This window comes from Nasonia vitripennis, chromosome 1 (genome assembly GCF_009193385.2).
Source record: "Nasonia vitripennis strain AsymCx chromosome 1, Nvit_psr_1.1, whole genome shotgun sequence".
NCBI classification, from domain to species: domain Eukaryota; kingdom Metazoa; phylum Arthropoda; class Insecta; order Hymenoptera; family Pteromalidae; genus Nasonia; species Nasonia vitripennis.
Window position 1 is genome coordinate 19,636,906 of NC_045757.1, and position 12,569 is coordinate 19,649,474.

At 38.7% G+C, this 12,569-nt stretch overlaps 3 protein-coding genes across 8 annotated transcripts in view; 1 reads left to right on the forward strand and 2 right to left on the reverse strand.

Annotated features, from left to right (window-relative positions):
• Positions 1-14: 14 nt before the first annotated feature.
• LOC100119704 (BMP-binding endothelial regulator protein-like) lies at positions 15-4,165 on the reverse strand. 4 transcript variants are annotated; one of them, XM_008210115.3, is made up of 10 exons: positions 4,027-4,165; positions 3,097-3,195; positions 2,924-3,012; positions 2,753-2,849; positions 2,515-2,691; positions 2,253-2,435; positions 1,810-2,171; positions 1,578-1,734; positions 947-1,517; positions 15-860 (listed from the first exon to the last, which is right to left on the reverse strand). In XM_008210115.3, exons 2-10 carry the CDS (start codon positions 3,179-3,181, stop codon positions 653-655), a joined length of 1,929 nt encoding a protein of 642 aa, XP_008208337.1. In that variant the 5' UTR covers positions 3,182-3,195; positions 4,027-4,165; the 3' UTR covers positions 15-652. The 4 variants fall into 4 exon arrangements, with proteins under 4 accessions (XP_008208337.1, XP_001603432.2, XP_016843417.1 ...); XM_001603382.5 differs by having other exon boundaries at positions 4,016-4,144; XM_016987928.3 differs by lacking the exon at positions 4,027-4,165 and adding an exon at positions 3,288-3,938.
• LOC100119760 (activin receptor type-1) lies at positions 4,090-9,992 on the reverse strand. 2 transcript variants are annotated; one of them, XM_031931073.2, is made up of 8 exons: positions 9,499-9,992; positions 8,647-8,766; positions 8,319-8,541; positions 7,958-8,232; positions 7,502-7,870; positions 7,142-7,416; positions 6,829-7,063; positions 4,090-6,745 (listed from the first exon to the last, which is right to left on the reverse strand). In XM_031931073.2, the coding sequence occupies exons 2-8, from the start codon at positions 8,749-8,751 to the stop codon at positions 6,608-6,610; spliced, it is 1,620 nt and encodes a 539-aa protein (XP_031786933.1). In that variant the 5' UTR covers positions 8,752-8,766; positions 9,499-9,992; the 3' UTR covers positions 4,090-6,607. The 2 variants fall into 2 exon arrangements, with proteins under 2 accessions (XP_031786933.1, XP_003426889.1); XM_003426841.5 differs by having other exon boundaries at positions 8,647-8,829; positions 9,499-9,979.
• Positions 9,993-11,222: 1,230 nt separating this feature from the next.
• The window catches only part of LOC100119826 (WD repeat-containing protein 47), a 92,223-nt gene continuing 90,876 nt past the window's right edge, over positions 11,223-12,569 (forward strand). For both annotated transcript variants that reach the window (XM_031931043.1, XM_032595764.1), the window contains exon 1: positions 11,223-11,366. The gene's annotated coding sequence lies outside the window, so the exon portion shown is untranslated. The remainder of the gene's footprint in view (positions 11,367-12,569) is intronic.

Genomic DNA, 12,569 nt, shown 5'->3' on the forward strand with positions numbered 1-12,569 from the left:
GAAAAGCAGAAGTCTTGGTGCCATATTCATATAATTTCAAACGATTAATGATTGCAGTACAACTACATATTAATTGTTATAACCATCGTGAAATGCTTGACAATCATTTAACAAAAATATTGCTCTCATTACCAAATTTGAAAACTTTCAAATTCATCGGCAATGTTAAGGAATTAGTTACTATAATAACAATGTGCTGTCAAATTAAAAATCGCTGTAGTAGCGGTAAACAAAAGAATACTTATAAGTATTATACGTATTTATTTATCGATACAAATTCTGAAATTTTTCTTCAATATAAGTATGAAAGCAATAACTATGCAGCTCCAATCTATTATGGATAAACATGATTGGTTACAAAAAGTACCTAATCTTCTACGTTCTTTCAAGTGTGAATTTGTCGATCTCGGAGTTACGTTCGAAGTATGCCAATATCCATTTTAAGTTACTTATATTCATAGTATGCGATAAAAAAGTGAAAACCAAAATTAAGTTATGATTTTACATTTAATGATATGTTTTGGCTTGATACAGTTTTGCTTGTTAGTGTTGGTTAAAATTGTTGTAAACCCGTTTTTTTACTTAGATTTTCCTGGTTTCGAATAAAATATATACTTCAGCATATAGTCATTGCTTTGTCAGATTTTGCTGCTTAACAACCAACCGATTTTCGCCATCGAGGTAACAGAATGCCAAGTCTTCGGCAGTCGCGAACATACGTCGAAAAAGATTCACAATGACACTGTTTATCGCCTGGTGTACATTTGCACATATCGTTCAGGCACGTCTCATAATACGATGTCGGATTAATTTTCTTTAGGCATTTTTCGAATGCAGATCCTCTAATATAGTTGCACAGTCTTGAAAAACAAAACAGAATATAAATAACTGTACGTTTCTGACCAATTAAATTTCTGGTATAAATAATTCTGTAATATACGCTTACCTACGATGCTTAAGTGGATCACAGCCTCGTATTCCGTATTCTCTGGTTTCCAAACAAATTTCGTCCCCAGCGGTCCAAGATTGCGCAAAAATAGCAGGATTGTCGACTAATATTCCTTCTTGAGTTGTCAACTCATCGTCAATTATTGAATTAAAGTTGCCGCATAGACCGCACATTTTCTTTCGATAACTATTGGGAACAGTGACTTCGAGAAAGCCTAAATTATTCCAAACAATTTCTATACCGATTTTTGTAGTAAGAGTAATACTTTCACTAACATTGACGATTTCCAAATAATTTTTCAGTCGGTATGGCAAATCAACAATTTTGTTGTTAACTTTCGTACTTTTGTACTGATGAAAGTCGACTTTTATATTTTCCAAAGACAGACTTAGCGATACCTCTTTTATTATAGCAACGTTTTCGGCGGTAGTTGTTTGCATTGTCACATCGAATCTTTCACTATCGCAATCGCTAGCCAAGCGATATTTACATGAGCCGATAAAAGTGTACAATTTTCCGTCAAAGCTTCGAAAATACGATCCACCAAAAACTGTACAGACTCCGGTATCTGTAAAAAGTAAGCCATTTTTAATTATATATTTTTAGCAAATTATTCATTTATACGCACTTTCTATGCATACTGGACAACATTGACCGTCGGGTATTTTTAAAACTGAATTTGGAGAACAAGATTTTGAAAAGCTACACATCACAGGGTTACACTTTATTCTGCCTTGGTGGCATTGACAATTTGCGCATGTAGTCGTATTCCAAGTTTCTCCAGTCTATGAAAAAGTATAAAATAAACAATATAGCTTATTGATTTTAAGTTCATACATTATTTTATTATTATAACTAACATTATAATAAATATTGTCATAAAGACAACTGCTTGGCCGATCCATTTTATTTTTCTTCTCTTTATCATCATTGACTTGAGGCGAGACAATTTGTACATTGTTTTGTTTTATTGGCTCTGCGATGCTATCATTTGGAATGTCATTAGGATGAACTCTGCATTGAATGCAGCATTCACCTGGTAAAACTTCTCGATCCTCTCGTTTGCACCTCAAAACTGGACAATTTTCTCTTTTACACTGTATAATTGATTCGTTGCAAGAGCATTTTGTGCAAGCATCTACAACAAATTCCGTTCCATGTCTATACCTTTTTTCTCCAAACTGACATCCACCTTTCTTATCATCTATAAATTTCCCGATACCTGTACAGTGTATAAATGTAAAAGCCTATTAAAGTAAACGTTTTTTTTATTCAACAATTGTGAATTATGTATTTTAACAACCTTCGCAATGAGGACAACAGTTTCCAGGAGTATATTTGACTTTTGATTGAGGACAACTTAGTACGGGACATACTTTTTTCCTGCAAGTGAGCTTTTTCGTAGAGCAGCCGCAAGAAAGGCAAGGATCGCTAAATTTTAATCGTCTTTCTCCATAAAACATTTTGTTATCGTTCAGTCTGCAGCCTAAATCGATAAATTATAAACAAATTTATCGTGCGATCTTTCAGTTTTGTAACGAATGTCGATGAAAATTTTGTATTACCAGAACACGTGGGACAGCATTTGCCAGGCGCAGGGGGTGATGGATTATCGCACGGTATATGACAGTAAATTCGTGACTCTGTGATAACTCCGGCGTTACACGTATACTTTTTACATGGATCTCTTGGCGCCGTCCACTCTAGCCCCGATTCAAAAAACACGTCGTTCATCATGCAACCTGCGAGTTATAATTTTGCTTAGCTAAACTGGTACTGGAAGAAATTCGTTGATCTTCATACCTTTGCATTGGGGACAGCAGTCCTTATCGTCTTCAATAACAGAGTGGCAGCCTTCTACGGTGGAGCAATTAATCTTTAAGCACTTGACTATTTTATCCTGAATGAACCAAATAATTGTATGATATTATTTAATAAATGATTATGTGCTCCGCCTCGCTCTGATTTACTTACGCTGCAAAAGCACTCGTATGAACATCTCGGGACAGGAATATCGAGGATTGTTATGGGCTCTCCTTCGTTTTCACATGACATTTGCTCGCCTACAATGTATTTAAGTTTTTAAAATGTATTACTGTTTGCGTTTGTTTAATCATTTTATGCAATAGCGTTGTTAATTTTTGTACCTGTTATATGTGCTACAGTTTTGCAAGTCTGACAGGTAAACAAAAATAAATAGAAGAAGCAAATTTTAAAGCCAACCGTTTGCATGTTGTTGAATTTTGCTGAAAATATCATAAATTAGTGCGTACTGCGCTGTATTTAAAGTCGTGAAATTTCATGTCCATAGACTTTGCTGTAGGTGTGGAGTATATACCTGGAATCGTCACAGGTGCTCAGACGAGTGTATAGATGAATAGAAAGTTTATATATGATTTGTGTGTATTTTGATTCAGGTATTGAACTATATGCATGCAAAATCAGAGACGTAAAATCCCAAAATATTTGTAACTATTCCAAGTGCTTTTGTATTTCAAGATTTACGACCTATGTCTAGACGACTGTAAAAGTACCGTTTCACTCACTGTGCTTAGACAGGCTTTTACTATGACGGGAAAAACCCAAACTTTCGTACCCTTCCAGATATAAGGCGACAAATTTGCCGCGCCGTAACGAATATTAGCTCTTTACGGCTAATCAAATAAAAGTCCGGACTGCAAGAGCGTCTGCCACGATGGTGGGAGGTACTTCCAGGTATATTGGCAGGCAAGAAAGGACAAAGGAACTAGCAGGGGACAAGTATAGTGTCTGGCTCCAGTTCTTAATGACTTTATTGAATCAGGTCGTCTGGGGCGTGGCTTCGCATCATTAAAAGCATGCCGACTCTTTTAATCCCAAGACGTGTCTGTATGTGCACAGGTATGCGAATTGTAAAACTATTCCATGCTATAGACGGTTTATTGCAATTCCATGTATTCAGAGCAAATATTTAAAAAAATTATGTTATTCGTGCATGCATTGTACGATTGAAAGCGAAAGTAATAGGTGATGCGACATTACAATAAAAATTTAGATAGAGATGTTTTATAATTTGCAAAAGCATACTCATTTTCAACCTCACAGTGTTGCGGCTTAATATCTCCTCTCAAAATGAACAGCAAAATATAAACACTTCGTTCTGTTTAAGAATAAATTTATTCACAATCACGTTCACATACTTGCACTAACACTTTCTTAATCAACAAAAGAAATATCTATCGTTCGATATTGTAGATCGCTTATAAAATAAGTGAATCGCTAATAAGGCGCCGTAGTAAATTAAAGATGATTATTAAAAAAAAAAAACTTTTATGCGCGTACATTATGCATATAAAAGCGTATACGAAGTTTGTAGAGTAGCGAATTAAAAAAAAATAAATCGGCCTTCTGAAAATTAAAATCAAATGTCAGGAGCACGAGTGTTGTTGAGTTGATTTAGACGAGCTTCGCGGCTTTCGCAGTTCACAATAGTTGTGTTCGACGTTCTACATATTATATTGACACCGATAGATCACAGCTCGAAGTATATAAGTGTATAGGCACGACATAATCCTTAACACATCGAATAATTATCAAGCGAAGGCTCTCGATTTACGAGATCATTAGTAATCACGTTGATTGTCGAAACCTCTGGTTTGCTCATTTCTAGGGAAAAAATTAGCTTATACTATATTGAATTTGTGCGAATTAACAATTCATACATCTGTATATAAAATTTTACACAAAAAATATATTATAATTATACTTTCGAGTCAAACGTTGTCCAGTATTTTACTAATTACATGCCAGTTTCTGATCATGCGAAACAGGCAGAGGTTCAACGCGTACAATTATTTGTTTTATAAAATTCTGGAACTGCATTACATAGAGCGTAAATCATTTAGTATAGGCAATTTAATTACTTGCCAACAATAATCATCTCGTTTGTACCCTACGTGGATAATTATAAATGACGTTTATAAGTAAAACATGAAGGCGAAAACTTCATCTAGTATAATCAGATTTTGATTGTACCTTTCGTTTGTATACGAGTCAGTTGCTTATTTTAGAATGTAAAGTTATACTTAATTATTGAAAAATTAATTCTAAGGAATTTTTCTAAGCAGATTTTTTTCTTATAATTTATAATATTTTTATTCTTATAATTTATAATATCTCTAGTTTCGGACTTCAAATTCATTCGCTAAAGAATATCATTACACTATTAACAAATTTAACAATAACGTTTTTTAAAAAGCAGCAAATTAAGAATTTCTACATAATTATAAGTACTTTAATGAACTTATGATATATCAGTCTAATGATTAGAACTCTCATGCTAAGCTGCATAATAATATAATCTTTACCTTCATGAATCTATCAGTAATAGAGGTTGCTTTAAAGAGCTGTCGGAGGAGTAGCCGAACGGTATCACCGCAACGTCCAAGTGGCGCTGCGGTCAGGTTGCCAAATGTTGATTTAACAATAAATACAACAGAATTGCGTACTTTAGAAACAAAATCGCTCTTTACCGCCCTTCCTTTTATCCTAAAGTAATAGTAACTCGTGCAAAACATGGTATTAAGTGCATATTTTCGACGTAGTATTAGAATTACGATATGACCTACCAAGGCACGGTGATTGTATATAAATTCAATATGACCGATTGTTTGGCTGCTCAGTTGCTGTAACGTAATTCCAACACTGCGTCGAAAAGATGTACTTGTTACGATGTTTTGCACGAGTTACTATTACTTTAGGATAAAAGGAAGCGCGGTAAAGAGCGATATTTTTTCTTAAGTACGCGGTTCTTTTGTATTTGTTGTTTAATTGGGATTTGGCAACCTGACTGCAGCACCACTTGGACGTTGCGGCGACACTTTTTGACTGCTCCTCCGACAGCCTCTTAAGAAGCAGCATTACATAAACAAACACGCTTTACTAGAATACAATCATTTTTTGGATTAACACGAAAATAATAAATATTTCAGCAAATATGTTATTATTTTAATGTGAGATTTCCATGAAATAGTCTTTTATGGATGTACTGTTATTTAGTGATAAACTTAAAGTAAATCTGAGCTTGTGCATTCGTTTATGTTATGCGGTAAGAAATTATGATTATTCTTAAGCAATATTTTTTACGTTTTACTAATATTTCACGTTTATTATGCCTGACCAAAGCATCTTTTATTAACCATAATTTTTACTTTACGCTAATTCAATAAACGGTTCGTAAGGCTGCTAATTACTGTTTCAACATTATTTGTCACCAAAATTACAGTAATTAGGATTCAGTTAATATTTTTGCAATAGTATTTTCGCGAGCAAAACTGCAGGCACATCATATATTATCCAAGTATGTATATTCTTTAATCATGTATGATTGTAAATCGGTATAAAAAAGATTAGAAAACGTTACTAGATTTCTTTTGAACTACTCATAAAAATCAAACTTTCAAGTCTTAGTTGTACAATTTATCAATTGGACGTATTAATATTAATATTTATGGCTTATTTCAATTATTATCATTGTTTCTAAATGTAGAAACTATAGTCTGAATTTTTTGAACTTCATATTTTAAGTTTTATCGTCATTAAGGATAAAAAGTAATAAAAGCCACTTGTATACTTCCATCTAATAAGAGTCAATAAGCATTTTTCGCTCTTTGCGTATACCTAATCCAACGGCAGATCGACTTCAGGATTGTTAGATGCTAATTTAACAAGCGTTTTTTTAACGCGGAGAATAGGAAGTCGAGCTGCTGCTTTTGTGTGCCAACATTCCTTCATCATAGCTCCCATTCCAGCAAGTGTCTAAAAACAAAGAAATATTATATTCAATAAACATAGTTAAATCAAATATTAAAATTTAAGCAGAGTTTCAAATAACATCTTACCTGATCTGAGTGCCAACGGTTCGGAATCGGTGGTCGACGCTGATCAGCAACAACCAATTTTCTCATTTCTTCTAGAGTAGGTTCTTGATTGCCACTGACTAGCCACTCGGAATATGGAGCTGCGTATTCTAATCCAACACCGTTGCTTATACATCTGCGACAAACTTCCCAGAATACCAAACCCAAACTATAAATATCGGCACGACGAAAACCTTCTAGGCACATTGGATCAAATCTAAAGAAACACATAAAATTGCCAATTATTGAATCGATCTAAAATTGCTTGACAAGGTTAATGAAAAAATTGACTTACGTTTGTTCTAATAATTCGGGACTCATGTAGCGCTTTGAACCCTGTTTTATATCAATTTTATCAGCCCCGAGTCTGTCTTGCGTAACAGCGTGGGCCAAATCGGCAATGACACAAGCTCCATTACTCTTGACGAGTATATTCTTCGATTTTAAATTACGATGCGCCATGGCCGGTTTTCCCCGAGTACCGTGAATTTCCGTATGCAGATATAGCAATCCATTTGCGATACTTAGGCATATGTTAAACATCTGGTGGTGGTTCAGCGATGTGGGCAACTATGAATTTAAGATAATTAAAAATAAAAATTGAGTTAAGGATAATCGATGAAAGATAACATAATAATTTTGTATCGTAATTTACCTGAACGAGGTAGTTGTAAAGGGATCCAAGAGGATGATAATGCGTAACCAGCCATAATTGCGTGCAGCTGGCCCGACTGGTCATGTCGCTGCCGACGTAGCCAAGGATGTTGTCGTGTCTGGAGGGTAAGAGCTGCGAGTACACCTCAGTTTCGCGGGCCCACATGGCTTCGTCACGCGAAAAGTAAATTTTCACCGCGACGTTCTCGCCGTGCCAGATTCCGCGCCAAACTTCGCGGCCGAAGCTTCCGCCACCTCCACTGTTACTTAGACACTGGGCTAGGGCTACCTGTTTGGCTAGAGTTCGCTGCACGAGAAGCGGCAAACCCGAGCCGGAGCCGGACGTCAGACTCTGGCCCTCTAAGTACTCCTGTTGTGGGACAAAAATATTAATTATAACTTGCTGTTTGTGCTCGCAATGATATAATTATATTTTTGACAAAAAGTTCAAGCATACCTTCAGCGTGCTGTCTCCTGCAGCAGTGGCGCGAAGCTCGTGAGAGAAGCTAGTCGTACCGCCACCCGCGGTGGACGTCGCCGAGGCAAAAGCTAGCATCGATGAATCAGTTCCAGACTCTATGAGCCTTTTGCTGCGTTTCGGTGTTGTGGAGCGGCTTCGTCGTGACCTCCGGCTCCTATAGAATAGGAATATCCCGCAAACGACCAGAATCAGAACCAGAATCGGTAGCAGTACCGCCAGCGTGACCTTCAACGTGTTCATTTCACTCCCATCTGTAGCAAGCAATTGGATAATATTATTCAAGCATTCTAGTTTACGATATCTAGTTTTTCAAAGAAAAATTGGGCTTTTGCCATACCGGGTATAGGATCTTGCAGAACCGGGAAGGGGCCACCGTTGCACAATTCTTCCTGGCAGCATTCTGTGTGAAACTGTCCTCCACCGGCTCGGCTGTTGCTGCTCGACACATTGCCCGACTGCAGGTGCTTGTTGCAGATTAGCGGCACTTGGTTACGATCAACAATGCAGCCGCGTCGGCCGCGCTTATTCCCGTCGAATTCGCGGACCGCCGACTTCCAACACTGCGACAAAACAATAAAAAATATTTTTTTTAATCGTAGCTTTCAAAATTGGCATTGTTGGTTGATTACATTCAGTGAACTTTGTAATATTTGTTTAGAACTTACCCAAATCGCATCTTTGCAAATGATTGGAGGATCCTCTTGGGACGTTTCGCAGTCAACTCCGTCACACACATAGCACTTCAATTTGCGTTGCATCGCGAACTTCATCAGTACTATATCGATCTATGGAGTATGCAACAAAGCTACGTGAGCGATTCTTCTGTCGTCTCCTTGAATTTTGGTTTTCTGGCGTTGAGTGAGATTATATTATTATAGTTGACTGGTTTATAAAATCTATGACTTTTCGTCGCCGTGTAATTTCGTGTAAATTTATATACGCGTGCAAATGTGTTTAAGTTGAATTTATTTACTACAAAACTCGCGAGTAAAGATACTTTGAGAGAAAAAACAACGGAGTAAAGGACTTATAAGTAAGCTTTCATTGGGAGAAATTTGATCTAGGAAGTGCTGAAGTGTGGTGTAGGGAAAGCGTCTCTCTTGAGGGTGGAAGGTACTTTAAGGTATATTGCAAAAAGCTTGCAAAAAAAAAAATATATATCACTTTTACCCTTCATACAGGGACGAAAAGTTGCTTTTCGATCGAAATAAGCTGAGCCAATAAAGCTTGTGTTAATTAGTTCGATCAAACTTATTCGCTTCCAACACAATTTTTATAAAAGCTGTTATAATAAACAAATGCACGTTTCTGCTATCGACACAAGAGTCAAACGAAATCATCGTAATGTAATCTCTAACAATTACAGTACCGACGCACAGCAAAGCACCTCCGACTGCGTTAAATTCAAACAGACCGCGCGTGTGAACCGAACAAATCAATGGTGAGAAAAAAACGCAGAAAAAATGTGCGGCGCGCGACGCTCCGCATCGCTGCAGTGCAGTCGCTCGCTGAATTACCTCGATAAAGAAAACACTCCTCCTTTTCCACTGCGAGAATTCTAGAGCGCGCCCGTCGCATCAGTAGCCGCAATTCATCAACTTCGACACACCGACGATGAACAATTTGTCCATACAACAGGCACACGCAACATCTCTACGGCGTTATTGCACGGTAAACACCATTATGAATGATCGAACAACAGCAGCAATAGAATCTTCAGAGAGTCAAAGCAGTAGTTGCCAACGGTGCCACCGACAACAGCGAGTCTTCGTCTCCCTCGGCAGCATGTTTTCGCACTTGAGAAGTACACTAATTTTCAAACACGTCTCGGTCGTTATGTTGCTTGCTCATTTTCGCGTTTTTGACCAAGTGGAATCTCAGCGATAGCGTTATTTGCGCGATTTAATGCGAGGCGACGTTGCTCGCGTGACTTGACCGGTCGGCCATGTTTACAACAGCTGGGCGACCCACCGCCGTCTCGGCCGCCGCGGGCCGCGCCGCCAACGCGCCGCCGCCGAACCGACGCGTCTGCTTGTCGCGACGCTCGCCAGGGGCTACATAATCTATATATGTATATAGGTATACGTCGTATGGTGCTGCACTTTTATAGTGCGTCAGTACACACAAACTTGGGAGAGTTGTGGGGCAACTATGAGACGTCGATGCGCTCTTATTGTTTTATGCTTTGAGTGTATGGGTACAGTAGCCGCGATGAAAAATCATGATTTTTTATATCAAGTATTATTTGTTTTTAAAAGATTCAGATTGAAGCACATTGTTTGTACAGTCATTTTTAAAGAAACAAATAACTACCGATAACTATGAGTTTATGGTGCATGGATTATTATCTAATACCAAAAATAATGTCAGTTTGCTGAACTTGCTTTCGATGAATTTTAAAATTTCTCGCGTCTTTTTATCGTCCGGTTATTGGCTAAATTTCACATGACGACAACGCACTCTTCCGTGCACCTGCATTATCAGCAGCAGGTCTCGTCGAGCGCTCTCCTAGCTCGAGGCTCGAGGCCGGCTCGAGCAATGTCGCTGTGCACGCGTACAGCGCATGCGCTTGGCGGGAATTTCCAATTCCAGAATTCAAAGTTTCAATGTGTGTACACACGGTTTTAAAACAGTGAATAAGCAAAAGAAGAATCTCAGCATGGATAAATGGGGCAAATATTTGAAGCACTATGATCCGAAATGGGAAAAAGATCCAAAGTTGAAAAGTAAGTAAATGATTTATAATTTTCATATGGGTTCCAACAAAATGTGCATCTTGTTTAGGGGTTAGAGTGAGCTTGTTTAATATTCCAGATATTATTGTAATTCTAGCGAAGAAGATGTATTAAAGGGAAAGCAAGAGTCTTTCTGCAGATGTATTAATATTATTTAAATTTATAACGTATACCTTTAGAGTCTCGCTAGTCGAAGGAATGTCCATGAATTTTATGATAATAAAAGTGCATGTGTAAGTACATAATAAAAGTCTTCCTTCAATGCAAATACGGCCTGATCCTCCCGAAAAAGCTAACTTGCTGTGCCTGGGATATTGTGTTTTAAGCTGGGCATTTTTCTTTTAAATTGAGCATTTGGTTTTGAAGGTTGCGCACTTTAAAATTTGTTGATGCGCTACTTCGGGTTGTTGATTGACTTTTGAAACAGCGCGCGGTTTTTGGGCTACACGAGCATCACCTAGCGGCGGGTTGAGCTCGGTAGGTTCTGGCAACACTGTAAAACGGATCGTCTGGCAGATTGCTTCTCCGTGTCTTGCGCGACGCGAGTGATAAACCAGCGTGTGTGTGTGTGCGCCGTGCGCGGGTGTTCGTGGTGTGGTGTAGTGCGCTGGCTGCTCTCCGGACGACGACGTTCTTCGCCTCGTTCAGCGGTGAGTACACTAATGCACACCCACACAGACATTTGCGCAAAAGTCGCGCGGCCGATTGCATAATTATCGGGAGGCCGGTGCATGTGTGTCTGCCTATCTACCTGCCGCCGGCGCTTCCGAAGAAAAAGGAAGCAAATGGGAGGAGCACACATGCCAGCAGCGTATTTTCATTAGCTCAGTCTGGGCGCGTGTCGCGCGCTTTCTGTCTGCTGCTACTATACATACTACTGCTACCTACTGTCTCTCTATTCCCTTTAGGCCGATCGAATATGTACAAGTATCGTCCTTTGTCAAAGAGGCGTTCGATAATTGCGCCGCTTTTTCTCGCCTTCTTCGCTCGAATCCTTTGTTTGTTTATAAGTTTACGTCTGCTCGCCAGAGGATTATTGGAAACGACAGGGAGTGGAGGGTTGCTCCTGCGCAACTCGATTGTTTTGTTTTGATCGTCGTGCGGATATTTTCTATGACAGATATGTACTCCGGGAAGAATATGCCGACACGCCCGACTTTTCGTTGAAAACAATGCTCGATTAATGAGCTGCATGTATGCATGGTGAATCGCGAGCTCAACGTGACTCATCTTGCTCTATATAATACCCGTTGTCGGAGGCGAACCACCGAGCGAAAACTAACCTCAATTTTTTGTAGCCCTTTCGCGCGGAGAGGAAGTATAAACCTACGGCATCAGCTGCTGCTCTTGATTTTACGCTTTTTTTTGTTTACGTCCGAAGCAAATGGGCATCTCGATCTTTAAAACTCGAACGTTGAGGGCATTTGTTTACAAGTTGTCGGGTTCGGATGAGTCGCTTCCTTTTTTTCGTCGCTCTGCCCATTCTCGCGTGTGATTGAAATGTCGATATCATCCCCTGTCTTTCAAGGTTGTCACGGGGAGGTGCCATTCGATCTTATTTGCCTGGCGGCTCGTGCAAATTGGGAAATCGAGAAGGCGGGCGTGAGCCTTTTTTTGCTTGTCGCTAGTGCACGGACTCGGGGGAAACGAGTTTTATGCGATCATTTGATTTTGATACCGTATACGCGAGAAGCAATGTAGTCGAGGATACAGTTTAACCTTTCATTCGGCGAATCTTCAATTGCAATCAGTTTGTTTATAAATATAGAAAAAGTCATTATTCATCGCTGATACGTTCGTATTTCTTTCAACGCAAATACAATACCTACAAATTGCTTCACATCTAGCGTTAT

What these genes read in the sequence shown, in the direction of transcription:
- LOC100119704 (XM_031931061.1), bottom strand. Translation starts at nt 3,208, where the DNA reads ATGATATTTTCAGCAAAATTCAACAACATGCAAACGGTTGGCTTTAAA. An exon ending in AACTGTAGCACATATAACAG is followed by an intron (nt 3,013 to 3,096) that starts GTACAAAAATTA and finishes AATACATTGTAG; the next exon opens with GCGAGCAAATGTCATGTGAA. An exon ending in TTGTCCAGTATGCATAGAAA is followed by an intron (nt 1,518 to 1,577) that starts GTGCGTATAAAT and finishes TACTTTTTACAG; the next exon opens with ATACCGGAGTCTGTACAGTT.
- LOC100119760 (XM_031931073.2), bottom strand. Translation starts at nt 8,751, where the DNA reads ATGAAGTTCGCGATGCAACGCAAATTGAAGTGCTATGTGTGTGACGGA. An exon ending in TTTGCAAAGATGCGATTTGG is followed by an intron (nt 8,542 to 8,646) that starts GTAAGTTCTAAA and finishes GTTTTGTCGCAG; the next exon opens with TGTTGGAAGTCGGCGGTCCG. An exon ending in TCTGCAAGATCCTATACCCG is followed by an intron (nt 8,233 to 8,318) that starts GTATGGCAAAAG and finishes TGCTTGCTACAG; the next exon opens with ATGGGAGTGAAATGAACACG.